The 26821-nt window shown below is 40.9% G+C and overlaps 3 protein-coding genes across 6 annotated transcripts; all 3 read left to right on the forward strand.

Moving 5' to 3' along the window:
• The first annotated feature begins 250 nt into the window (after nucleotides 1–250).
• Nucleotides 251–5355, forward strand: LOC140564753 (uncharacterized). Its single transcript, XM_072690385.1, has 8 exons — nucleotides 251–415; nucleotides 721–842; nucleotides 944–1082; nucleotides 1171–1292; nucleotides 1592–1702; nucleotides 1794–1900; nucleotides 3213–3312; nucleotides 3678–5355. The coding sequence occupies exons 1-8, from the start codon at nucleotides 319–321 to the stop codon at nucleotides 3792–3794; spliced, it is 915 nt and encodes a 304-aa protein (XP_072546486.1). The 5' UTR covers nucleotides 251–318; the 3' UTR covers nucleotides 3795–5355.
• Nucleotides 5356–7073: 1718 nt separating this feature from the next.
• baz1a (bromodomain adjacent to zinc finger domain, 1A) lies at nucleotides 7074–20726 on the forward strand. 4 transcript variants are annotated; one of them, XM_072689386.1, is made up of 28 exons: nucleotides 7074–7173; nucleotides 7517–7696; nucleotides 8693–8971; nucleotides 10640–10798; nucleotides 10914–11015; nucleotides 11886–11973; nucleotides 12093–12227; nucleotides 12505–12592; nucleotides 12845–13011; nucleotides 13150–13245; nucleotides 13326–13464; nucleotides 13595–13741; nucleotides 13934–14029; nucleotides 14256–14480; nucleotides 14735–14900; nucleotides 15056–15163; nucleotides 15275–15372; nucleotides 15650–16192; nucleotides 16361–16524; nucleotides 16811–16953; nucleotides 17203–17351; nucleotides 17572–17652; nucleotides 17968–18215; nucleotides 18311–18513; nucleotides 18643–18977; nucleotides 19310–19485; nucleotides 19624–19711; nucleotides 19836–20726. In XM_072689386.1, exons 2-28 carry the CDS (start codon nucleotides 7584–7586, stop codon nucleotides 20006–20008), a joined length of 4509 nt encoding a protein of 1502 aa, XP_072545487.1. In that variant the 5' UTR covers nucleotides 7074–7173; nucleotides 7517–7583; the 3' UTR covers nucleotides 20009–20726. The 4 variants fall into 4 exon arrangements, with proteins under 4 accessions (XP_072545487.1, XP_072545490.1, XP_072545489.1 ...); XM_072689389.1 differs by having other exon boundaries at nucleotides 19313–19485; XM_072689388.1 differs by having other exon boundaries at nucleotides 10917–11015.
• Nucleotides 20727–22389: 1663 nt separating this feature from the next.
• On the forward strand, nucleotides 22390–25461 carry cfl2 (cofilin 2 (muscle)). Its single transcript, XM_072690386.1, has 4 exons — nucleotides 22390–22497; nucleotides 23763–24070; nucleotides 24155–24231; nucleotides 24460–25461. The coding sequence occupies exons 1-4, from the start codon at nucleotides 22495–22497 to the stop codon at nucleotides 24570–24572; spliced, it is 501 nt and encodes a 166-aa protein (XP_072546487.1). The 5' UTR covers nucleotides 22390–22494; the 3' UTR covers nucleotides 24573–25461.
• The last annotated feature ends 1360 nt before the right edge of the window (nucleotides 25462–26821 follow it).

Here is a 26821-nt window from a genome sequence, read left to right on the forward strand (position 1 = left end):
TACCGAAACCGCTCATCGCACACTCGTTCTTAAGGTGGTTTTGCTTTGGAGAAAAAAATATAAAATAAATAAAATACAAAATCAGATGTTTTCTTACATTATTATATAGTAATATATATAGTACTTTTATCATTAGAATATGATTCAATTTAATCTGTATATGTAGTTGTTCATAAGACTGAATGATAATTTAAAGAGCCACCTTAAGAAATAAGGGCTCATTTTGGCTCCTCCCCTAAGCTAACACGTAGTGGGTTCATGTGTTCCTTCCACTGCTGCTGCATGTGTTTCCTTTAAATCTCAAATCTAGGACAGAAAATGAACTTTAAAGAGGCCAAGAATGAAATTCTGCAGACTTTAGGCAGAACGGATCCACAAGACTTCGCTAAAATAATCGATTGGTTGAAAAATTCTGGTAATTCTCTCATGTGTCTGTCTCATACGAGAGTAAAGTAACTTAAGTTACTAGCTAGTATGTTTCTCTTCGGCTGAGGTGAAGTACAGATTGGATCCTGAAGTGTCTGTTGTTAAGTAATTCTTTTGAATGTTAAATCATGAGATTATTAGTTCCTACAAGTTAGCCTTTATTATTAATAGACAGAAGATGCCAAATTGGATGTTCCATTAACTAATACTGTAGCCAATCATTCCTACATGCTATGCTGCATTTTTACAGGGTTGGGATACAGCGTTAGTCATATTCTGTCATATATGTTTTAGATGATCTCGACGACTTCTTGGTTGACAATCAAAAGGCAATACTCATAAGTATTGCAGAGGACCTCAGGCCTTGTCTTCCCATGGAGGCAGTGTTTCCTTCAGAGACCATGGCCATTCAGAAAGTAATCGTTTTCATTCTCTTGCTATATGCATGTCAGTGCTGTGCTGTGCCTACAATGATATGTGAACTTTCATGGCACCTGTATTCCACTTTTTGTTGCAGACCCAACAAACCTCTAAACCAACAGTGCATGTGGATGCATTTTTGTATGATGAGGAAACGGTAGATTCTCTCTGTGAGGAGGGTAAAATGAGTCGCAACTACTGCCTTAACTGTGGATCACACAGAACAGCTCCCCTGGGTAAATTTACAGACATTCATTATCTCAAAGCATTTAATTTGTTGAATGTCGTAGCGATGTTTAAGGCTCAGTTTGCAATATCTTGCAGAGTTCATCTCTCATTCCTTTTCTGTCTCGGAGCTCCGGTTCTTGTTTCATCACGTTCTCCCAGAACTTGCTGGAAGACTGGTTGTGGATGTGGGTTCCAGGCTAGGATCAGTGCTCTATGGGGTAAAGTACTCGATGGACACAATTTTTAAAGTGACAAATGCCACTTTCAGTGACAAATACGTGCACCTTTACTAAATTTAATTAAACTGGACTAATGCTCTTTCAATGACAAATGCAGCTGGTTTGGGTGTTGGGTGTAGAACTGGGCGACTGCAGCTCACATGAAGGGCAGCAGTGTTGCCCCCCACGCTGTACCAACTTCTGTTTGATATTCATCTCTACATGGATTGCATGGGTGTAGACAAACACCTGTTTTAACATCATTATTCACTCTAAACTAATTACATCTTCCTTAATAGGGTTACCTCTACAGTGCAGCAGCACAGCTTGTTGGTGTAGAAATAAGTGAAGAGTTTGTCAAGCTTCAGACAATGGTTGTGGAGAAGTACGGCTTCAGTGACAGAATTCAGGTAGCAAACTGTTTTACTGGTCATGGTCACAGTCACTGCTACCCTTGACATGCCTTGATTATTTCTGTGTATTTCTTTGTGTCTTCCACAGGTGATTCATGCAGACATCTGCTCTCAGGCTGCCTTAGTGCAAAATGCAGACGTGCTGATCATGAATAATGTGTTTGAGTATTTTATGGAGCCCAAAGACCAAGCAAGGTAAGTCCTGTTAAGTTATTTGCAGGCTCGTCTCAGGTACTGAGGTCAAACAGGCGTTCATTTGTATTGGCCATTGATAGTCATGACTAATATAAATAGAATTTCGTTTAAAGCTCTGAGGAATTCCACCGTTTATTATTTGTCACATTTAAAACAATAAGTAATTCTAAATATATACCTTCAAGTAGGTAAAGGAATCAGAATGAATGCAGTCAGATTCATTATAACAATATCAAATAGGCCCATTGCTACAAACTCAGGATGCTGCTGTGCAGTTGATGTGCTATATGTTCTGGAAAGGCTTTACTGTGGTTGTAGACACGTGTGCGAATTTGATTGAATTGAGACCAAAAAGCATTAGCAAGGTCTGGAAGTTGGGTGTGTAGTCCAGAATCATAGATCCCACTCCGACTCACCCCAAAGATATTTGATTAAGTGAACTTTACATTCCTCAAGGCCTTAGACATGATCTTAGGCTCATGTGCGGCTGCTCTGTTGTCATTGATTTTCTATGGAGATTATACAGGCTTTGTGCCCAACTGAACATGTGCCTTCAATGGGTACAATTTAAAGAAGGTGAATTCACTCACTAGAAGAGGCATGTTTGTCTCCTTGCTTACTCAATCAACCAGTTCTCCAAATTTTGATGATTTTATTTGAATATTTTATTTTGATAAATTAAACTACAAAAAATCCTCCACTGACAACTTGTCCAGGTAGTGACAAGAGTCCAGATGTACCTGTAAGGAACTGCAGGACACACTTCACTGCTAAAGAGAAACATAACAGGTCAGTTTGTAAACTGTAGCTCAACCATACTTGGGTAGTGCAGCCAGACAGTGATTCGATGCACAATCCCATCTCTGAATGGCTAAAAAAAAAAAGGTTTGGGAGTGGCCCAGTCAAAGTTCTGACTTTAGCGCCATTAAAATGCTGTAAACCATTAAAGGTCATCAATGTGGCTGAATTGAAAGAATTCTCCAAAGTAGAGTAAACCATAATTTCTACTCTAGTGTTAAAACCTGATCTCTAAGAAGCACAACTGGCACAACCAGTTCCTAGGTTTATGAGGGAATTTTTATTGTATAGATGTGTTGCAAAACTTATTAAATAAAAAAATATTTTATTGTATGTGTTTTGTTTCCTTGTGTTCATCTAGTTTTATATTATATTTAGTGTAAAGATTTGATACCAATGAATGTGTCATAATAATTTTTTATTTTTTTTTGCATAATTGTGAAACATTTGGCAATGCATAGTAAATCTTCAGCTTTTACTGATTTGAATTTCTTTCTTTTCCTGTTTTAAACAGAGCTTGGCACTTTATCAGCCAAACTTTTCTAAAGAAGGGTGCGCTCTTGGTAACTGTTCCCAGCATTCAAGAAGCTCTCATCTCACTACAACCAACTAATGTGAGCACAGATGTTTATACCTAAGATTAAATGTCTCCGTATTTGTAAACATCACTGCCATAACTATGAGATTGTTTGCTTTATGTTTCATGTATGAGGTAAAGTGTGTGTGTGTGTGTGTGTGTGTGTGTGTGTGTGTGTGTGTGTGTGTGTGTGTGTGTGTGTGTATACACACACACACGTTTATGGGGTTGGCAGACACTCCTATCCACAGCAACTTAATCATGCAAGACGTAGGCCAACACTATGATAAAATGTCACTGCAGAAGCAACTGACAGACCTACAGCAAGTAATATATTGAAGACACATTAAATTTGTTGCATAGTTTTGTATTCTGTCTGATGTTACCTTTTCTGTGTTTCAGGGAGTATCAGCAATTAGCCACTGGCTAGAGGAAATTCTGCTTGATTATAGTGCTTATCTACAAAATGATGCAGACCCAGATTCCCTCAAACAAATACATCTCTACAGGGTGCTTTGACCTAGAACGCAGACTCAATATTGACTCCTTGGAAGTGGGATTTTGCCAAAGAAGCATGCCTAATTTGGCTTGTTAGATCCTAATGACACCTGCCTGGAAATAGATATACATAATTATGAAACGGATATCTTTGGAGCATTGCATTTAATGAAGGATTACATTGACATGTGAGCATGTCCTGTTTAAAGTAATGTGTGCAGTAGCCACTTACGGAGGTTGGCAAAGTTGGCAAATTATGGAAGTCCTAGGATTTCTAAGGCCATGGATTTGCAGTAACCTGTTTTTGAATATTTATGAAAAATGCTCAAAAATGAAGTATGACTATTTTTGATACATAAATCCATAAAGATGTCAAAACTGGGCATCAGAAGAATAAAATTGTTGGATGTGGGCTCTTCTGTGTTCTGAATTGAAAAGTTGACTAAGTTGACTAAAGGTGCCCCACAAGAAACTCATGATGGGTAAAACCGGTGAGCTCTCAAGACCTTTACAGCCTTATTGTTGCAAAACATGCTGATGACATTGGTTACAGAAGAATTTGGAACTAATTGGGCCATAATCCAGAAGTGGAAAGAACATCATTTCACCATAAACCTGCAACGGCCATGTACTCCCCACAAGATTTCAGACAGAGAAAGAATGATCAGAACAAGGACAACCTGTGGAGAGAATTGTTTCAAAGAAAACAATAAGTAATGCACTCAACCGCCATGGCCTGTATGCAGAGTCACCATGCACGACTCCACTGCTGAAGAAAAAGCATGTCAAAACATGTTCAAAGTCCAACACAACATTTAGACAAACCTGTGAAATACTGGGAGAATATAGTCTGGTCAGGTGAGACCAAAATTGAACTCTTTGGATGCCATAATACACACCATGTTTGGAGGCACTGCATATCACCCCAAAAACACCATACCAACAGTGCAGTTTGGAGGTGGGAACATCTTGGTGTGGGGCTATTTTTCAGCATACAGCACTGGCACGCTTCATTTAACGAAGGAAGGATGAATGGACAAATGTACAGAGACATTGATAAAACTAATTGCTGCCACCTGCCAAGATGATGAAGCTGAAACGAGGGTGGACAAGGAAACTCTCAATTGGTTTCAGAGAAAGAAAGTAAAGCTGCTAGAACAGCTCAGCCAATCACCTGACCTGAATCCAATTGAAAATCTATGGAAGAAACTAAAGCTCAGAGTTTATAAAAGGAGTCCACAGAACCTTCAGGATCTGAAATGTGTTGGTGTGGAAGAATGGGCCAAAATCACACCTGAGCAATACATGTGACTAGTTTCTCCATACAAGAGGCGTCTTAAAGCTGTCATCACCAACAAAGGCTTTTGTACAAAGTGTCCAATATTTTTTTCCCTGTGTCGTTTCATTATTACATATAATTTATGGACATCTATGGTTTGATTTCTGTGTGGATTAAATGGGTAGTTCCTGATAGTGAGAATTTTATGTCAATAGCACCTTTAGAAATATATTTACAATACTTATTTCACCAGTGTTTCCTGATAAATTCAGATTCAAATTTATTTCTGTAGTGCTTTTCACAATAAATGTCCCAAAACAGCTTTCCAGAGATCATGGTCTAAGCCTCTTTTGAGAAAGCCAAAGGTGACTGTGACAAGGAAAACTCCTTCACATCGAGAAGAAGAAATCTTAAGAGGAACCCAGACTTAAAAGGGAAACCCATCCTCCGCTGGTTGTTACACACAACACACAATAGAACAACAAGAATAACTGGTCAGAGTGAGATAAGGAAGAGCTATGGTTAATAGAACAGCAAGCCTTAAATTATGAGAATGTGTGTGAATGTAGGACATGTGCTCAGTGTTAATGTGAGAGTCCATGTCATGTTAAACAGTCACATCAACAGCTATGCAGTATGTAGTGTGACATGAATGAAGCAAGGCGAGGATCCAGAGCAGGACCACAACGCAGTAGGCAGCAGGGTAGTGCAGGGTAGTAGTCTAGCACTGGCACTGAACAGTAGGAACGGAGCATCTCAATACATGGGAAAGAGAAAGAAAACAGAAAGTAACTATCATTGAGCAGACAGCAGGAGGCACCTCAGGACATGGAGGAGAGAGAAGAAGAAAAGGAAGATGGTGTTTAGGAATATTATTATAAAAGTGTGATCAGAGTAGTTCAGAACAGTGGTAATATGTAAACAATATGTAAACGACAAAAAGGTGATGATTTTGTAGTAGGAGGTACATTTTCTAGCTAGATTTGATGAATGACTGTGTCTGAGTCCCAATTAGTAACAGGAAATTAACAGGAGTCTAATAAGAGCTATATGCCAGAGATGTTATAAATGAGGAGACAGGCCACTGGTTGATATATAAACTGGGATTCTCGTAAAGCTTAAAATCAGCTTGCTGGTTATGACTGGAACTAACTGCCCAGAGGCGTTGCAAGATGGCCATCAAGTGAACAGAATTGTCAGTAAGGACTTTATACATGCTCTTGCTTTCTGTGTTCTGGTTTTTAGGAATCCTGAATGTAAACGTTAAATTGCGTCTATGCAACAATTCCACACAACAGCTCATTAGTATAAAACATTCAGTTTCTGCACCTGCAGGTTTCTTTTTTAGGTCAGCACACACAACCATAAAACAATAAATAATATTGATAACTATATAGATACATATTAGATCCTGTATTTAATGTACATACTGTACCTCAAATGCTTTAAATAGTGTCCCACTTTTTTGATCCTGTTCAGTAAAAGTGGTACAGTACCTAAAATTAATTTTATGAGTTGGTAATGTAGTAATAATTGTATATTATAATATTTTAATATTATTACTACATTTTGTCAGAAGATATAGTCATTTCATTAGTCAACCAATTATCTTTAAAAGATCATTTGTTTGACTTCACTCATTTGTACATTATACTTTAAAAAGACAAAGTGTGGTTGCCAGGTCAATGAAAACAAATCCTGAATGACAGCCACTCCTCTACTAATTATTTATGACATTTACATTTAATTGGCTTATGTCAGTCAAATGATGAAAAAGCCCAGAGTTTCTTCGTTTTTCTTTGAGTTATCACTTTAATGAAACCCCCTACAGAACAGTAAGTTAGTCAAATTACACAATAGCTGAAGCTGTGTTATGAAGCGTCTTAGCCCACATATCCAGCCCTCACCATTGGACATGATTTTAAGAAAGACAGTTCGATAAACCAATAGGAGAGCAGAGCTGCCTCAAGCTCCGCCCACACCCTTCCCTTGTCTGTAACTGAACTAGAGCGGATCAAAACTTGTCGTCAACACGCTCTAGCCGCTCGGAGAAGTGGGGCAAGAGCCGAGTTATCTCCCTTTTGCCCCCTAAACGGACTAATTTTCTGCGTTTTACCACAGGTATAGGTGTCTGGTGTTTGTCAGAGCTTTGCGGACGTCGCGGTTTTCTGTAAATGTGTTGATATTCGGTCTTGTTAACAACCGAAACAGGCGCTCATTGAGAGCACATTTTCATGTGGGCTGGATTTAACGTCACTGTGTGACCGGGAGTGGGAAGCGTGTGTCATTAACAAAGGCTGGATTTCCTCTTGAAATTTCTCGTACTTTGGCGCTTTTATTTTAACCGTTTTCAAGTCGTCAGCTTTGGATGGTTCGTGAGAGGATGTAAACGGGACTTTTTGTGCCCCACGAAAGCTCTTAATTTAACATTTCTTACTTTCTGTTTCCCTCCCTTTTTTGAAAGTCTAGGACACACCACTACCACCAACAGCGGCTCAGCATCAACGGCACGGGCGCCGAGATAAAGAAAGATGCCGCTTCTTCACAAAAAGCCGTTCGTCAGACAGAAACCTCCAGCTGATCTCAAGCCAGATGAAGAAGTTTTCCTCTGTAAAGTGACCCACGAAATATTCAGAACCTACGAGTAAGTGACTGGCTGGTTTTTCAACTTCTGCACCATCTGAACTTGTTAGGACGTTAGCTAGCTACTAAGTTAGCTAGCACTAGCTGGCTAACGGCATCAAACTGTTTCGAAGTCGGACAACAGAGTGACAGCCCGGGGCGTCTTGGAAAGTTGTCTGTTTTCAGTGAATTTATTAAAAAATTCTTGTCTCATTCTGCGTTTACAACAGAGAATTAGCTGTAAAGGCGTTTTTATCAAACAGTGTGGCGTTAACTGGGGTTAATTTGACCGATTAATGTGTTTATAAGCCCCGTGAAGTGGCAGGTGTGAGTTCTCCGGACGGATGAACTCGGCGCTAGCCTTAGCTCGCTAGGCCCTTCTGCTAGTTGGCACCACCGTCTTCAAAGCTACTGCATGCGGTTGTTGTAAAGTATACTTATAAATAAAGGAGTCGATTTGGTATTAACCGTAAAATTCGTACAAGCTGACTAAGTGTGAAAGCGCTTGCTTTGTTTTTGTTGGTACTGAGTGTTTAGCTAAGTTCTGCCACTCACAGGATGTTCAGCTAGAAACGTGGTAGCAGCTATTGTTGGACGGCAATTAGCAAGATGTGAGAGCCCACTTCTGCCCTCTACACTGTCGGCATTAGTATGTCATACCCCTGTGAAGCTCGTTGGTGTAACCAAACAAATTAGGCTACGTATACATTTTGACATGATCGGCAAAAGAAACTACGAAGGTGGGACTCATCCTGTACATGTTTTGCACTGACGTCACTAACCCTGATTAAGCAGGTGCACACGGTGTAAATGCTAATGGTGATTATTCCTGACTTTAGGTTGCTCTGTGTTAAGATTATGCTCTGATTATTTTTTTAATTGCCTAATATTCCTAAATATCCACTTCAGTTTTGCATCGACATTTGACTCTGTCAGTGAATTTGCACCGTAATCAGCTTTTTCTGTGTGACCGGTATGGTAATTGCTGATGCACTTTGATGATCTGCTCTTTCTACAGTGAGTTCTTTGAGAGGACAATCCTTTGTAACAGTTTGGTGTGGAGTTGTGCAGTGACCGGCAAGCCCGGTCTGACTTACCAGGAAGCCCTGGAAAGCGAGAAGAAGGCCAGACTTAATCTTCAGAACTTTCCTACTGTGTTGATGCTCCCCCTCTTGCACCTGACTTCTCTTACCCACCGTGCGCGGCTGCATGAACTGTGTGATGATGTCTACACCTTTGTCAAAGAGCGTTTCTTTCCCGGGGAAATGGTGGATGTTGTGAGTCGCTCTGGTGCAAGGTAATGTATTCATTTTTTTCTGCACAGACCAGTGACATTAAATGAGACTCTTAATTCCCTCATGTGGGGTAACATGCCTTGTGACAAAAGATCTAGTCCACAAAAATACACTACACCTGTAAAAGAAAACATTTCTAACTAGGCTAAGGTGTTGACCTTCATTTGTCATTACCATGTTTGGCTTCATTTGTACTCTATAAAATAAACAAGGATTTAAAAAAAAAAAAAGACTTTTCCCAGAAGGTGAACATGTGCTAAAGAAGAACAGTCATTGTAGTGTCATACCTGTTAAGGGTGGCGCAATATATCGTTTCAGCATTGCAGTGTTCACATACGCAGTAGTCATATTGCAGGACGTGCACTGTCAAATTAAATCATCAAAGCAAATTAAATCATATGCATCATGCTACAACTTGCTTGATACAAAAGAAAAATTCCCAGTATTTCATTTTCTATGGTGGATTTTCCAGAGGTCTGCTCAGTATGATGTATTTTACTCCACTCTTTGATACACAGAAGGCATTATTAATATTGTAACATTTTGGATAATAGAAATCTGGTATTATTTCAATATTGCAGCACAACAAAATATTGCAGTGTCAGGTTTTTTCTATTATCGTGCAGTCAGACGCTTGTTAACTAGTTTTTGGTTAAGATTGGCATTGGTAATCTTGTATATTGCAGTTTTAACACACTTATATTGGTTTTGTTATAAGTTTTATGTTTAAAAATGTAGTTGGAAATGAATGAATGGTTAGTAAAAGTCTTAAGGTGATGTCCTTTTGGTGTGAACTTTTGCAGTTTATTTAATTACTGCCTCAAAGCGCATTGGGAATGCAAAAATCTGTGGCAATGCATATAACCTGTGGTAGAATTTGGCTTAAGATTAAATGTGCGAAATGAAACCATTTATTTCTGTGATTTGAATCTCTTTAATGCCCACGTTCTGTAGATAATCCTCAAAAAGGCAAATAACCTGTCAGAGTTCTTCACTTTTGGTTCAATGATGTTGTCAAGGCAGTAAGATCAGCTGTATACTGCAAAGCTACGGAGGAAAAGAGAGCTCTCTTGTGTTGTGGAGAGAGGCTCAGAGGCAGCCATCACAAGCTGACTTTGCCATTTGGAGATAACCAAAGTGTGGGTGGAGCTACAAGAGATGTTCTGATAGGCTGGCAGGGCTTAAGGAGTTGTCTCAGACATCATGGTCTGAACAGAGGCAGCCAGACATGCAGCAACATGGAGTCCCAGCAGGGGAGAGAAAAGGGAGCTTTTTGGGAGGTGGCTTTGGGGGATGCTGTGGCTGTGCTTGTTGGTAGACTTTGTCATTGTTCTTAGTATTCATAGTTGCCATTGAGATCCTGGCAAGGCTTATATGGATTCTTTAAATATAGGACAGTTAACCATGCTGTTTCAGTCCTGCTCTTGAGTTTCCTCTGCTTCTAACACCTGAACTATAAGCTTGGGAAGCAGTTCATGATGGGTTTATAGAGTAAGTAGAATATTGATGTTAAGTGTCAGCTGGCTGTGGACATGGGCTGGAAGCTGTTGAGCTTTGTATTTGTTTTCTAGTGTTCATTTGCAAGTGTGGTATATGTGTCTAATAGCTTTTTCAGAAGGCAGATTATCTGTGTGTTATCCAGTGTTTTTATACATAATCATGTTCCACAGACAACCATACAAGGTCTTGGAGGTCATTTCTCCACATTCCAATGGAGCAGTTAATGGTCATGTCAAACACCACATGGAAGGGGATTCCATCGTCATCAGTGACAGTGATGATGACTTCACAGACTCCTCGCCAAAGACCCCTAAAACAACACCCAGTGGGTGAGTGCTCTTTATTTATTTTTTATTATTTTTTTTTTTGGAAAGTCTTTTTTGGTTATTTAGCTTTTAAAACCTTTTGACTGAGCTCTGTTTCTTGTCTTCTGTTTTTCTGAAGCAGGAAGAAGAAACCGATCAACCCATCCTCGTTCAAGTATAAGGTTCAGGCTTTAAAGTCCGAACACTGTGAGCCTATACTTGTAAAAGCTGCTCAGATGTGGTGAGTTACTGATTTTTGGGGACTGAGTGGAATTGAGTTCTGAAAACGCTTTGCAACACCAGTTTATTAAGAAAAAGATGGTCATATCAGAACTATAGATAGTTCATGATTATATGGTGCTGACATAATGGCGTTCTGTTGGCTGTTGCATTTCTTATCTGCAACCTTTTATTGTATTCTGCACTACATTTTAGCTCATGTACTGAGGTTTTTGCTGTGAGGATTTTAAAATCATCAAACATTAGCTCATATTAATCAAGAGCTTTAATTCTTCTGAAGAAAATACAAGTGTTTCCTGTATGTAGACTATACCTATTCACCTCCATTATAAACAATTGTAGATAAACAAGGGTGCTCCCCAAACATTTCTTTTCGACTTAGTAATAATATGAAAAATGTGTGTGCATATAATAAATGTATTTGTTTATTTCACACACAATGCAGATTGGTTAATACTTTATAATTAACTTCCTAATGTTTTATTTATTTTGGTATTAGATGAAATATTAGCTTTCGGGGACAGTGGTGGCTCAGCGGTTAGAGCGCCGGGATATCGATAACAGGGTTGTGGGTTCGATTCCCGGGCTCGGCAAGCTGCCACTGTTGGGCCCTTGAGCCAGGCCCTTTACCCTCTCTGCTCCCCGGGCGCTGGAGTTGGCTGCCCACCGCTCTGGGTGTGTGTGTGTACTCACTGCCCCTAACACGTGTGTGTGTGTGTGAGTGTGTTCACTACCAGATGGGTTAAATGCGGAGGACACATTTCGCTGTACAGTCCACACTGTACAGTGACGAATACGTGCACCTTTATCCTTTATCCTTTAAATATTAATTGAACACTGATGCAGCTCTTTTATTGGTTCTCTACTGCAGTCGTAAGAAGAATGTGTTTTCTCGAGACAGACTGAAATTGTTGCTTAAGCAACATTGTGAACCAATGCTCGGGACCATCCGACTCAAAGTATGTCCTTTTAATCTCCTTCTGTGTGTGCAAATGTTATCAGGATGTGGCTTAATTTTTCTGCATAATTCCAGTAAAATTGAAATCTCGTGCTTATGATATTTTTATTTTTTTTCTAGCCATCAACAGTTGCAAAATACAAGCTGTCAGAACTAAGTTTCTCTCAGTTTTTCCCGGATGAGGACCCTGTATTTGCCTTTAGCCCTCCTGGAAAGGGCAGAGGTCGCCGTTCCAATGTTGCGTCTCCTGGGGAGGTGGGTGCAGATGTTTCTTTGTTCTGCAAGTGTTTGGTACGATTGTGGTGCAGGAATGCCTTTGGGATGCTTATGTTGTGATTTCATTTTGTCAGTTATCCACCACATGAGGGCCTTAATGCAGAGTATGTTTACAATTTGATAAAATGTAAAGCCAAATTTGACCGCATGCAATATCTCGAAGTGCAGTGTGTCTTATGAATTGAAAATTAGGGTCTTCCTGGTGTCCTTACTAGATGTTGCATTCTTTTCTTTTTCTTTTTTTTTTTTTATTTAGATGAGTTATGCTGAGGGGCCAAACATGATGCGAGCTGCAGAAGAAAAATTAAGATTAATGCAGCAAAAAGAAGAGATGATGTCAATGGGTAAGTCTAAGACATATAATATTTGCATATAGTGTTTCTTGTAAGATTTTAATGGTTGTACAGTTGTGGTTGCTGTTGACCAAATGACACACGCAAATTGAACATAAACATTAAAAATAATGGGCAAATCCTCATGCACAGTTACTGTTGTACATGATATATAAATGTGTAAAATCAATACAGCTTCTGCAAAAGTGTTGCAAAAATGTTCTTATATATGTATATGTATGATTGTGATTTTTAATTGTGCAGCACGTGAAAAATCCAAATTGAAACGTGAGAGGGATGATTTGTTGGAAGCAAAAAAGAAGGAAAAGGAAGACCGAGACAGACGAAAAGAGGAGCTCAGGAAAATTGTTGAGGAGGAGAAACAGAAGAGGAAAGAAGAGAAGGAGAGAATGAAGGTGGAGAAAGAGAGGGTGAGTTGAACAGCCCTGAGACCATCTCAGATTATTTTAATGTTGTGTTCATGTGGAACATTATTTACTGTAGTCATTAATGTGGAGCATTTTGTGATCATCTCTAATTATTCTCTGTTTTATTATGTCCTCGCTTAGGAGCGAGAAAAATTGAAGGAGGAGAAGAAGAAATATGCTGAACGGCTGAAGTTGTGGAGTAAACCTCGAGAGGACATGGAGTGTGATGATCTCAAAGTAGGAGTGCTCTTCTGAATAGATAATACCATGTCAGTACACCTGTGTATGTGACTGTTCTCACTGATGCGTGTTTATAGGAGCTACCAAAGCCATTGCCAGTGAAGACCCGCCTGCCTGCAGAGCTATTTGGAGATGCGCTGATGGTGCTGGAATTTCTGAAAGCATTTGGAGAGCTCTTTGACCTAAACGATGAGTTCCCTGATGGTATCACACTTGGTAAGAGCACAGCACATAATGATTGTGTTCTCTTTCAAGGATGGGGAATGCTTGTGTCAAAGAGCTAACCGCAGTCTTTAGGCTTCTCTCTGGATAGTTAATAAGTGTTCTTTTCTGATGATGTCCACAGAGATTCTGGAGGAGGCTCTGATGGGCTGTGATCCGGAGGGGCCACTATGCGAGCTGCTCTTCTTTTTCCTGTCTGCCATTTTCCAGGCTCAGGCTGAGGAACAAGAGGAGGTTGCCAAGGAGCAGGTGGTTGAAGCTGATACCAAAGGTTAGAGCACATCCAGTATTGTAGAACTAAATAGCTTAAGTTGTTTTAACATGTTGATAATGGTGGATTTGGGAACAACCTTGAAATAAGGGTGCAGCAGAATGCATTCAATCACATTATCACAAGATTTTTTTGAATTGCATCTAGCAGTGTACTTCTTAATTTAGACCTTTACATTATGTCTTATGTCAGATCTGAGTGAGGCACTGGATGATGATGCTGACCCAACACAGTCTGCCATAAGTGCTGTAGCTTTACTGGCTGCTGCCTGGCCTCAGCTCCATCAAGGTGAGAAAATATTGCTGTTGAGAATGCAGCCCTCTTCAGTGAACAGTAAGAAATAGAAAACCCATCATTTGAGATGAGCGGGTTTAATAGTATTTGCTCTGCTCATCTGGTCCTTTTTATGTATGCTCATGCTCTGCTTTTGGAAAGCAGCTGAGCTGTCAGTAGTTTTTATTGTTTTTTTTTTTGTTTTTTTTAATGCTGCTCACTTTTGCTCATCTCTGTACAGGCTGTAGTCTGAAACAGCTGGATCTGGACAGCTGTACTCTCTCTGAGATTCTGAGGCTGCACATTCTGGCTTCTGGCGCAGAATGCAGCTCCACAAATGCCAAGTTCCGCTATCAGAAGCAGGGGGGCTTTGCCTCGACAGACGACCCTTGTGTGGAGTTGCGACTCTCTAACCCTGGTCTGCTCAAGAAGCTCTCCTGCACTGCTGTTTATGATCTTCTGCCTGGTGGGTTGCTCACACTTGTGCCTGTTGTTGACAGCATGACACTGTTTGACACTGTGTGAATGAGCAGTTATTGAGTTATTCAATTATTTTTTAGTCCTTTATTTAAAGCCTTTTTGTACTGATTCTGTACTAAGATTTTCACTTAGTGCCACCTCAACCCTTCTGTACTGATTCGCACAAGAACTAATCAGAGATCATTAACGTTTAGTCCTAAGACTGATAATTGTGTACTGATTGTGTGAATGTGATGACAGGTGAGAAACTGAAAGTCCTGCATACTCTGTGTGGGAAGCTGCTGACTCTAGTCTCTACCAGAGACTTCATTGAGGACTGTGCTGACGAGCAAAGAGCAGCCAAAATGGAGCTCCGTGAGATCAAAGCAGAACAGCACCGCAGAGAGAGGGAGGAGGCTGCTAACAGGTACTATGGCTTACAGACACAATACTTTTCATTGCATTTCATTGCGCCGTTCAGTGAGTCTTGCATTTGCCTCTGATAAAAATGTAAAAGAATGAGGTGGGTAGAAACGTCTGTGAAAGTATTTGGGTTACAAACACTTTCTGCTGTACCTGCAGAGTTCGTAAGAGAAAAGAGGAGAAGTTAAGAGAGCAGGAACTGAAACTAAAAGAGAAGCATGAGAAACTCAAAGAAGAGGAAACGAGGAATGGCACACATGTAGCAGGGTAAGAACATTTAAGAGTCATTAACCAAGAATATATAATAAAATGTCTTTTATTATTATTTGTCTTTGAAAGTTTGAGATGAACCATCTCTATGATGCTCACTCTTTACAGTGAAGAGATGGACACTAGTACAGAGAGTCAGGAGGGTCATGCTGACCAACAGACAGAAGATGAAGCGGAGCAGGTAGAACAAGGCAAATCTAAGAAAGGTACTGGAATTTTAAAATATTCTGATGGCAGCATTTGCTTTTTCATCCTTGCGTATCATAACCGCAAACAAAAGTATTTTTTAATTTTTATTTTAACTTTAACTTAGTCAGTCAACTAATATTAATATTGCTAGCAATTAAAGAAGGGTAATAACCACTTTATTAGTTGACATGATTGGTGGCTGCCAGCTTCCATTCATTAACTGTTCACTTAAAGTTTACATTTAGATAGTTGCTCATAAAGAGAAAATAAATATTGGTATTATTCATTCCCCAGCAAAAAGCAGCACTGCAAAACCGAAGCAAACTAACGCAGAAGAGGAGGAGGTTAAGGATCGCCTAAGCCCAGAGGAGCTCCAGCAGCAGCAGCTGAAGGAGAAGGAGCTTTTGGAACGCATCCATAAGGCTGCAGCTTGCACCTACATTCTGCCGCTGGGCCGTGACCGCCTCTATCGCCGCTACTGGCTGTTCCCTTCTGCTGGAGCACTTTTTGTGGAGGATGACTTTTTTGGCGTGACTGAGGACATGTTGGAGGCCCGCCCTTCTCCAGAACCCAAAACAGAAGAGCTTTCCTCTGATCAGAGCCCCATGAAGACGGAGCTGATGGAAGAGCCAAGTGCATGCCATAACACCTCTCCTCCTGTGAACCGACCTAATCAGTGGGCTTTCTACAGCACACCTGCTGAGTTGGAGCGCCTGATCGAGTCTCTGAACCCACGAGGTCACCGGGAGAGCACCCTCAAAGAGGCTTTAGTGCAGGAGAAGGAGCGCATTGTTCACCTTCTCAACAGTAATGCTGCAGAGCGTTACCACCACTCAGGTACATTCAAGTTAAACAAAAAAAAGAAAAAATTACAAAGATGCACCGATCTGTGTAAAGCATAAAATATACTCCTGCAGAGTTTTTGGGTGGACTTTGAGGATTACGGAAAGGACAGCCCAAAATAAACCTCTGATCTCATTGGTTATTTGTGATGAAATTTTGCAGATAAAGTACTGACCGAGACCAAGAGCACCAGTGTGAAGTCTAAGAATGCAACCGTTTCCTCTGAAAGCACTGCACCTGCTGAACGCCACATGGAGAATCGTCTCCGGGATTTGCTGTTGGACATTGAGGACCGCATATTTCAGGGAACTCTGGGTGCTGTTAAGGTATGCTGGCTTGTTGCTCTATTATTTATTTATTTATTTATTTTTGGTCACAACATGCCTCAGATTAATTGATTACAAACTTACATTTATTACATTTATTCTGAACACTATACATGCAAACTTTAATTCTGAAACCATGAATGAGCAGGTGTCTCAATACTTTTGTCTGTGTAGTGCATGTAGTTTGTGTTGTTACTTAATGTATGAACTGACACTACAGTGTGAGATTAGCAAGAATGAATGATTGCTAAAGATGTTTTTTTTTGCCCACTGTTCTAATTATCAGACAATAGATAGGAGTGCCTGGAGAACAGCACTGGAGAGTGGTAATTACGAACTACTGGGTTCTGAGGTCAAGGAGAACGGAGTACACCGCAGCGAAGAGGAGGCCATGGAGATAGACGAGAGCCACATCAGAGTCAAAGACAGGTAAAGGTGTCTAAGCATTGATATATGTAACCTTAACACTAATAAAGTGCTGGTTTATGGTTATGTGAAGAAAAATATTGTCAGCATTCAGAAGCAGCTTGTATCAGTCATCTCTTATTACAGTAATATTTATTTTATTTCCTCTTCCTTTTCTTGCCATGGCTGCTCTATCTACAAGAAATGGTTGGAATACAAGTGTTCTTTGCATACCTAGTCTGACTTTGTGTTTTGTTTTGTTTTTTTGTCCAGGCTGCAGGAGTTAAGAAGTGAGGGCCAGAGTACCGCCTCCACAAACGCCAGCACACCCCAGCCCATCAGCAACAATGTGCACTACCTCGCTCAAGCCTTAGCTCAGATAGAGCAGGGCATTGAACGCAAATTCCTCAAAGCTCCACTCGGTATGAGACTCTAATTCATCTCCAAGGTCTGCAAAGGATGATTAATTTTGATCCATTAGCTGGAGCCCTAGAATGTTCTCTTTGCATGACTACTGTGTCAAAGTACTTTGTGTTGTTTATTACTAGAATATTAGAATCATACAGTTATAAATTATAAATAATAGTTACTGCTAGAATACTAGAAAAATGAATGGTAACTCAAACTTTATTCCTGATCCAGGTGACGAGGACAGCAAAAAAGACCAAAAAGCAAAGAAAAAGGAGAAGAAAAAAGATGATGACCAGTCCAGTGAGAAGGATGGTGAGAGATAAATATTGTGACACAAAAATCATGTCAGGGGGCACTGTAAAAAATCATTATCGTTATTTTATACACAGGTTTGGTGAGTATTGTCAACTAGACAAACAGATATATATTGTATACATATTGTATAGTTCTCGGATCAGGGGTAGCCAAATTGATACTAACAGATACTGGCTGAAGCAGATTTATTGCAAACCCTCAGATTCTATTAGATTCACTTACTTCTAATAGCCAAACATCCATGTAGAACTGGAGGGTGTGACTTAACAAAAAAAACAATATTCTCTCTACATGTGTCTGCCTCCTGTCCAGATGGCAGTGACTGTGGGCGCCAGGTGAAGACGGTGCTGGAGCGCTGGAGGGAATCTCTGCTTGGTTGCTCTAGCCTCTCTCAGCTTTTCCTGCATTTGTCCACCTTGGAACGGAGTGTGGTTTGGGCTAAATCCATCTTAAACGCCCGCTGCAAGGTGTGCCGCAAGAAGGGAGATGGTGAGAACATGCTGTTGTGTGACGGCTGTGACCGAGGGCACCACATCTACTGTGTGCGCCCCAAACTGAAGGTATACTGCCCTCTTCCAGACACTGCCATTACATATAGAAATGTGATTATGCCAAAATTTGTCTTTCAGTAGTTAATTGGTGTGTTGCTTCCTAGGCTGTTCCCACTGAAGACTGGTTTTGCCCAGAGTGCCGCCCTAAACAACGCTCTCACCGTATAAACTCTCGCCAGCGGTCTTCCATAGACTCTGAAGAGGAGCTAGAAGATGATGAGGGGTCTGAGGAAGAAGAAGCAGAGTCTGAGGAGGAGGAGGAAGAAGAGGAATCTGAGGAAGAGGAGTCAGAGGAAGAGAAAGAAAGGTTTGTTGATTTGTTTGTTTGGTTGGTTAGTCAGCTAGGATGAATTTATTCACTCTGTGGGTGACCCTTTTATTGTAAATTCTTATACATGGAAAAAACATTTTGAAGTATTTTCTGCTGTTTCCGCAGTGTTTCTAAGAAGGCTGCTGTGAAGCTTCCCCTACAGACCACTAAAAGTGGTCGGTCAAATGCTAAATCCAAACAAGGAGAATCGAATCATTCCACACCTCGCAGCCAACAGAGCACACCCAAGCAGAGTCTCTCTGCCAGTAAAGGAGGCTCCAAAAGCTCAGGGAAGAAGGCAACCCCAGTGTCCAATGGCAGGCCACCTCCTCGGGCTGGCAGTCGCACCAGTGCTCGACTTAGCTTGGAGGTGCTGAGCACCAATGGTACCTCAGATAAAGCAAATACTCAGCCCAGCCCTGGTGCAGCCCAGTCAGGGTCCAAGAAAAGGCCTAGCTCTGGTGAGTTATGCTGTTAACATGGTGTAATATGACTACGCACCAAAGAAATGGCCATGTAATTCACTTTAATATTTGCCTAAGGGTGGTATGTTCCAGAAAAAACACATTTATAGAATTGACCCTTTTCCCCAAATGGAATTTTTTTTGCTGTTTGCTGTTTTATTTTTGCAGCTTGATTTTGATTCCACATTTGGGGTACAAGGGTTTTTGTTTGCTTGGTTGTTTTGGGCTGAAGTAAGTGTATTAGTAAAAATGTGCTGAATATGTAGAGAAGAGAAACTATGATAAGATTATTGGTGTTTATCCTTATCTGCATTCTGCATCTTCTCCAGCAGAGGTCTCTCCAAAATCCAAGTTGGTCTTGGCACCTAGCAGTTCTTCATCAAGTCGCCGCAGCTCCGGGAGAAATCTTGGTGTCCATGAACTGTCAGCATGTGAACAGCTAACTGTGGACCTGGTCAGACATGAGGATAGCTGGCCCTTCATGAAACTGGTTTCCAGGACTCAGGTACAATTTACAAAACTTTACATGAAATTTGTTTTATTTTTTTTCTCCTAAAGAAGTCCAAGATGTCTGGTGAGGCTTTTTATGGTCACACTTTGCCTTTTTGTGTTTACATGCTGGTTTTATTCTTTATCTGTACAGGTACCTGATTACTATGACATTATCAAGAAGCCCATCGCTTTGAGTACAATTAGGGAAAAGGTCAACAATTGTGAATACCAGACTGCATGTAAGTTATCTGATTCACTTTGACTGATTATACATGTACATCTAAATTTTACTCCTACACTAGAGGCCAATATTTGCATATCTGTCCAAACTAAGTCACGCCTACCTCTTGTGTGCCCCTACAGCTGAATATATAGCAGACGTGGAGCTGATGTTTTCCAACTGCCTTGAGTACAACCCTCGTAACACCAATGAGGCAAAGGCTGGCCTTAGGCTTCAGACCTTCTTCCACTCTGAGCTACAGAAGCTTGGCCTGGCTGACCGTATGACCCCTCCCCAGAAACGGCCCAGGCTGTGAACCAGCACTTCACATTGTCACACATGGACTAAAACCTGCTCCACTGCAGTGATGCACCCTGAGTGTCAATAGTTCAAAATGAAACTAGTTTCTAAAACTAAAAAGCAAAAAAAACATTTTTTTCGTTTGTCTGTCTAAGGTCATGCAGGATAAATCTGTGCTGTGAAATAATATTTGCACTGTTTTTTGAAAAGTCCTTTCCATCCACATCAACTCAGGACAAAAAACATTGTTTTTAAAAATGCTTTCTGAATGGTGCATTCATACTTAATACCTTGACTGCATTTCTAGACTACTGTTTGTATAGATTTTTCACATTACGTTTTTGTGGATAAGTCTTACAATAGCATTTCTGTTGTGTGTAGTTGTGAATAGTAAAAATGAACAAACAAGTGTTTCAGTCAGGTCCCTATAACTTGATCAAACACTACATAGGAACCAAATCTGCTCTTTTTTCCTAAATACTTCTTTCTGTGACTAGTTATTTATTTTAGGTTTGGATATAATTTGAAAATTGATTAACTTGCTTATTTATGAACATTTTTTTTGTTTTATAGGCTGTTTCAATACCTTGTTCGTTTGGGCTTTTTGTAAAGCATTGGTTTCCAAGCAGCAGAAACTGAGCAGATTTATTTTTTTCCTCCTTCAAATACTTTAACGTACTTTCTCAGCAATTGTGTACATTTTCTTATATATAAATAAACTGACTTTGTTAATATTTGGTTATTTGGTAGTTTTATTCTGATAATGAATCAATATATCTGCTGTCCCAATTAAATGTTTGTAGTTTTCTCCATGGTTTCTCCCCTTAATTCTAAATGAATGGACCAATAGAAATGCTCTAAATTATCTAAACTTATTTTCTTATATTGTGTCACCATTTTGGAGATGCATGTTTTTTGTTGGTTTAACAATATATTTTGGGTGCTTGGTGGCAGTTATAGTTGATCACTGATCCTAGTTACACTGTAGAACTAGTGGCCACTGCTTGCCTAAGTACTAGATCCAGTCACTTCTGATGTGTTTTTCCACACTAGAGAACCTGTCACTGTTTGGCCATTAGGGTGTATGAAACTTCTTTTACTTCTCATGCATTGGTCAGTGTGCCGCCCTTTGCTGTTAGCCCTGCAGGCAGTGTGGAGCTTTTACCACACTAACGCAATGTGGATCCCGTTAGTGCTTGCCCGTCACGCAATGTTGAGCCCGTTTTGCCTCTTGGATCACCCCTTGGGCACTGTTGAACCCTTTACCACCCCCACCCCCTAACCCCTCAGGCAGTGTGGAGCCTTTACCCCTAACCCCTCAGGCACTGTTGAACCCTTTACCACCCCCACCCCCCAACCCCTCAGGCAGTGTGGAGCCCTTTGCTGCTCACCTGTCAGGCAGTGTGGAGCCTTTACCCCTAACCCCTCAGGCAGTGTGGAGCCTTTACCCCTAACCCCTCAGGCACTGTGGAGCCCTTTGCCGCTCACCCGTCAGGCAGTGTGGAGCCTTTACCCCTAACCCCTCAGGCAGTGTGGAGCCTTTACCCCTAACCCCTCAGGCAGTGTGGAGCCTTTACCCCTAACCCCTCAGGCAGTGTGGAGCCCATCGGGCAGTGTGGCGCCATTACCTCTAACCCCTCAGGCAGTGTGGAGCCCTTTGCTGCTCGCCTGTCAGGCAGTGTGGAGCCTTTACCCCTAACCCCCTCAGGCAGTGTGGAGCCCGTCGGGCAGCGTGGCGCCTTTACCCCTAACCCCCTCAGGCAGCGTGGCGCCTTTACCCCTAACCCCTCAGGCAATGTGGAGCCCTTTGCTGCTCACCTGTCAGGCAGTGTGGAGCCTTTACCCCTAACCCCTCAGGCAATGTGGAGCCCTTTGCTGCTCACCTGTCAGGCAGTGTGGAGCCTTTACCCCTAACCCCTCAGGCAGCGTGGCGCCTTTACCCCTAACCCCTCAGGCAGCGTGGCGCCTTTAACCCTAACCCCTCAGGCAGCGTGGCGCCTTTAACCCTAACCCCTCAGGCAGCGTGGCGCCTTTACCCCTAACCCCTCAGGCAGCGTGGAGCCCGTCAGGCAGCGTGGAGCCTTTACTGCTTGGCAGTCATGCAGTGCGTGAAACCTCTTCTTGCTTGCCTGTCAGACGTAGAGCCCTTTACTGCAGTGCTTCCCTACTGAAGGTTGTATCAGGAGAAAGTGTGGCCACCAGGTGCCAGAGTCCTTTACTGTTCCCTCTGTTGAACTGCAGAGCCCGTCACTACACAGTCCATCACTGCCTGACCGCATCTCTGTCCACGCTCGTCCGGCTGCACTGCAGATTCACTCACTGCGACTGTGCAGTGCTGCCACGCTCCTGCCGCCCCCCTCACCCTCCCCCTCCCCTTCTCTCTCTCTCTCTCTCACTCTCTCTCTCTCTCTCTCTTTCTCGCTCGGTCCGCTGTTCACATTCCCCTGATAGAAGTACCAAGAAAATACTCGCACATTCAATCGGAAAGTATCGTCGGACAACATGGTGAGTGCTCAGTCTTTTCCATACATCCATGGTGTGTGTTTGACCGCTGCGGAATTTAAATATAATACTGAAAACATCATTTTAATAACTTCACTCTTCAGCAGTTAACTTCTGTAGGTTACCTCTAAGCCACTCACTAGAATGTATCTAATACAGCGCGCGTTGCTTTAATAACCGACGACGCATTTTCGCCGATTGCCGGTGCCGCTGTGTGGGGGTTCATGGTCTTAACTTATTCATGTGGCCAGTAGCTAATTAAATCAATTCCAGTTTGGGATAGCTATGACCAGGGCCTTGAGCCTTAGGCGGCCATTTTAACCTAATTTTAGCCGCTAGTTTATAACGGTAATCACTTTTAATCTAGCCTGCCTGCTAACAAACTTTTATTCGCTAACGTTGCCGTGGGCAGTAAGCGGTTACCATGCGGCAGAATGTTGTCTTTGGCCATGTTGAACTCGAGTGCTGCCAAACCAGGGTTCTAGGTTCCCCGTAGTGAGGGATGTGAATGTGCCTCATGGCGTGTAAAATCAGTTACCGTTACAGCTGAAGAAGGGTATTTGTAGCCATGACTCAATAGGATTTAGGTGGCCCTACAGACAGTTTGCCTTTAGCAGCAAGCTAGCACTAACTCTGAGCACTGCTATACCTGAGCGGCCAGGGAGCTTCAGCACTGAACTGAGCGCTAACTCACTCGAGCTAGCTCACTGACCAGCCTAAAATAAAAAAAATATGGGGTTTCAGAAGGCAGCACTGCTTTAATTTAGAAATTAACATGTCGGTCTAATTTTGGTTATGTAGTGATTTAACAGTGACTGAAAAAAAAAAAAAAATAGCGATAAACTTGGATACTGCAGTGGCTTTACTAGCCAAGGTGTCTGAGGCGGCCAAAATGACTCGGCTACTAGAAGTACAGTTAGCAATTCAGGGCAGAGTGCGAAAATCCCCCTATATCGAGTTAACTCTTAATAGCATTTATTAATGACCCAGCAGTGTAGCCAGCTAACTACTATACACCACACGCATATGGAGCCACAGCGTACTTTTAGGTTGGCTCAGTCAGTGCTATTCACATGAACTGAAGTGAAAACAAGTGATTTATGGTGCTATATATCATTATCACCTGGTCCCCATTCATTCATGATGGGCCAGCATTATATTAGATACTTGCACCTACTGACAGATAAAAATACCCATCTGTGTTTGTTCAGCCTGCGAACCATATATTTCCTTCCGTTGTTCTCACTGTTCTCACTGTCTCTCCTTAGGCTTCAGGAGTCACAGTAAATGATGAAGTCATCAAAGTCTTCAACGACATGAAGGTGCGAAAGTCCTCAACCTCGGACGAGGTAAAAAAGCGCAAGAAGGCAGTGCTGTTCTGTCTCAGTGATGACAAGAAGAAGATTATTGTAGAGGAGGGCAAGCAAATCTTAGTTGGTGATATTGGAGAGACTGTTGATGATCCCTATGCCTGCTTTGTAAAGCTCCTACCTCTTAACGACTGCAGATATGGCTTATATGATGCCACATACGAAACAAAAGAGTCCAAGAAAGAAGACCTGGTATTTATATTTTGGTACGTGGCCTGTAAACAGTTATTCTTGACACTACTGAAATGTTTCGTTAACTTGAATGTGAAGTAATTCTCTTTGTCATACAGGGCCCCTGAGGGAGCACCATTAAAAAGCAAGATGATTTATGCTAGCTCTAAAGATGCCATTAAAAAGAAGTTTACAGGTATGTTTTTTTTTTCCAGTGTGTTGTTATATAGTATCTTTAGTACCAAGAAAGTAGAAGATCATATCAGTGTGTGCTTGTGGTACAGTACAGTATACTAAACCAAGTTCAAGAGACTTATGGTGCTTAAAAGAATCAAATTTACTGATTCATTTGAAGGGGTTCAGACGATTTTGTGTAGGCAGATACTCTTTTAATAATTTCATAATGTGTATCGCTCTTTTCCAGGTATCAAACATGAATGGCAAGTCAATGGTTTAGATGACATTCAGGACCGCTCAACCTTGGCAGACAAATTGGGAGGCAATGTGGTTGTATCTCTGGAAGGGCGACCATTGTAAACAGAAAAGACGTGCCATCTGGATTCCACACGCTTTCTATCTTAGCAGCTGTATCTATCTTTTGCCCCCAAAGGAATAGTTTTAAGTTTTTTTTTTCCCATATGAAGGAGTCATAAACATATACAAAGAATCTACCAGTTTATTGCCAGCTGACTTTTTTTTAAATTCTGGTAGTGTTTTTTTATGCCCCCAAGAAAGTTCTCTCAGAGTGTTTTGCCAAACAACTTTGGAAATCATCAGTATTCATGCATTATCAATACTCCCTGCACAAACATAAGATGTCTAGCGTTTATATTTTTTGATACATTCATAGAAATATTACAGCGATGTTTGATTCTACTGTAACAGACATGCAAGAATGCTTTCTGTTAGTGCTTTGCAGGGATGCATTAACCAATAGCAAGCACTTACTTTGCACTCCTGAGTTTTGAACTATTTATTTGAACCGTTCTACCTAATCTGGCTCATTAGACATTGTGTCCCTTTACTGCTCGCAGCTCATTTGACATGGCAGACACTTTTACTACTATGCAGATTTGAAAGCACTTTTTGTCTATACACTACAAGTTGAGACAAAACTGTCAAGGGGACTATGGAATTTCTGTGTTTGTCATCGGATTGAAGTTACCACACTTTTCATTCCTGTAAATGCACATGGACAAAGACAGAGAAATATTAACTGTTCCGTTGCAGCCTTACTTTCATTCAAATGTACAGTTCACCACTGAATAAGAAGGGGTGCTGCTTGGTTATTGTTTTTTTTAAACACTAAAAAAATGCAAAATATCTGTAAAGATGGCAATATCTGCAATTGCAGCCTTAAATGGAACATTGTTTTTTTTGAGACCGGTGACGTTGCCACTTTGCAATAAAACCTTGTGGCATACCACTTTGGGCTGGTTTGCATGGTTCTCCTCTTCACTGGGGCTAGAAGCATTTAGCCATGCTTCTGTCCTTTCTTCTTTCAGATTTTCCTTGCTGTATTCCAACACCAAAACAACGCGATTCTTTTGAGAAGTTGTGGTATTGCGGGAGATGTTTTAAGAGTGAACTTAGCCTAAAAAATACAGCAACCACACAAAGACCATTTAATACAAGTTCTTAATTCTGCAGAACCTATTTGCTGAGGATATAACAGATAATTAACTTGCACAACAGAGAGGAATAGCTAATAAATAACTAATATTTTTAGGAATTCTGGGATGTACATGTACATCTCACATTTTTACATGATCAGTAATTGACCAACTAACAAGTACAAATATTAGGATTATTTTTAATACTTGGATGCAAATTCTTTGGCACAGAATTTGACCGCCTGAAGTGTGGACCCCATGGGATTTCACCAAATGCTGAGTTTCCTCCCCTGAGCTGCTTTGGCAGACCTTTTACTTTCTGCTTTCGGTTTTGTTTTCAGTAAGTGAAAGGTATGTTCAATTAGGCTGAGGTCAGGTGACTGACTCAGCTGTTTTAAAATCCTCAATTTCTTTCCTGCTTTGAGAAGCTCTTTGACTGCTTTCACAGAATATTTTAGGTCATTGTCCATCTGTACGGTCAGGTGCTATCTTACTGGTTTTGCAGCACTTGATACAATCCGAGCAGAAAGTATAGCTTTATTCACTTTAGAATTCATCCTGCTACTTCTATCAACAGTCATATCATCAATAAATACCACTGATCCATTACCTTTAGCAGCCAAACATCCCCAACAGTGCCTTCACCATGTGTGACAGATAATGTGGTTTTGTTTTGAATCATTAACCATTCGTGTTTTCACTTTGACTAGATTTTGTCACAGATTTGACGTTTAGTCATGAAATTGAAATTGCTTAGCTGCTAATTGTCCAATTACTTTTGAGCCTATTAAAATGGCCTAATAACCTGTTAAATGTTTTTGCATCAACATTTTTGCCAAAGCTCTTGGATTAAAATGGGAAGACTACACCTTTTTACTTTTACCATCTTTTTATTAATAATGTATTAATTTATTTTTAATTAAATAATTATTTCATTTTAATCAAAATTAAAATTAAATTACAATTATTTAAAATGAAATGATTTCATTTTAAATCTACTCAAGTGGTATATAGAGGCCAAAAGTGTGCCATTGTCCAAATACTTAAGGACCTGTGTGTATTTCCTGATACTGAAAAATTTGTAACTTGTGCTTAATTGCTATTTTGACACCCAATTAAATGATTAAACCAATGATTAAATGGTTTCTAACATAAGCTAATATAAAATAGTAT

This window comes from Salminus brasiliensis, chromosome 10 (genome assembly GCF_030463535.1).
Source record: "Salminus brasiliensis chromosome 10, fSalBra1.hap2, whole genome shotgun sequence".
Lineage (NCBI taxonomy): Eukaryota > Metazoa > Chordata > Actinopteri > Characiformes > Bryconidae > Salminus > Salminus brasiliensis.

Coding starts and splice junctions, on each gene's coding strand:
- cfl2 (XM_072690386.1), top strand. Junction 24,071..24,154: donor GACCTGGTATTTATATTTTG/GTACGTGGCCTG, acceptor TTTGTCATACAG/GGCCCCTGAGGGAGCACCAT. Junction 24,232..24,459: donor CATTAAAAAGAAGTTTACAG/GTATGTTTTTTT, acceptor GCTCTTTTCCAG/GTATCAAACATGAATGGCAA.
- baz1a (XM_072689386.1), top strand. CDS start 7,584: ATGCCGCTTCTTCACAAAAAGCCGTTCGTCAGACAGAAACCTCCAGCT. Junction 15,373..15,649: donor ACAAGGCAAATCTAAGAAAG/GTACTGGAATTT, acceptor TTCATTCCCCAG/CAAAAAGCAGCACTGCAAAA. Junction 18,216..18,310: donor GTGTGCGCCCCAAACTGAAG/GTATACTGCCCT, acceptor GTTGCTTCCTAG/GCTGTTCCCACTGAAGACTG.
- LOC140564753 (XM_072690385.1), top strand. CDS start 319: ATGAACTTTAAAGAGGCCAAGAATGAAATTCTGCAGACTTTAGGCAGA. Junction 1,083..1,170: donor ACACAGAACAGCTCCCCTGG/GTAAATTTACAG, acceptor AATATCTTGCAG/AGTTCATCTCTCATTCCTTT. Junction 1,703..1,793: donor GCTTCAGTGACAGAATTCAG/GTAGCAAACTGT, acceptor TGTCTTCCACAG/GTGATTCATGCAGACATCTG.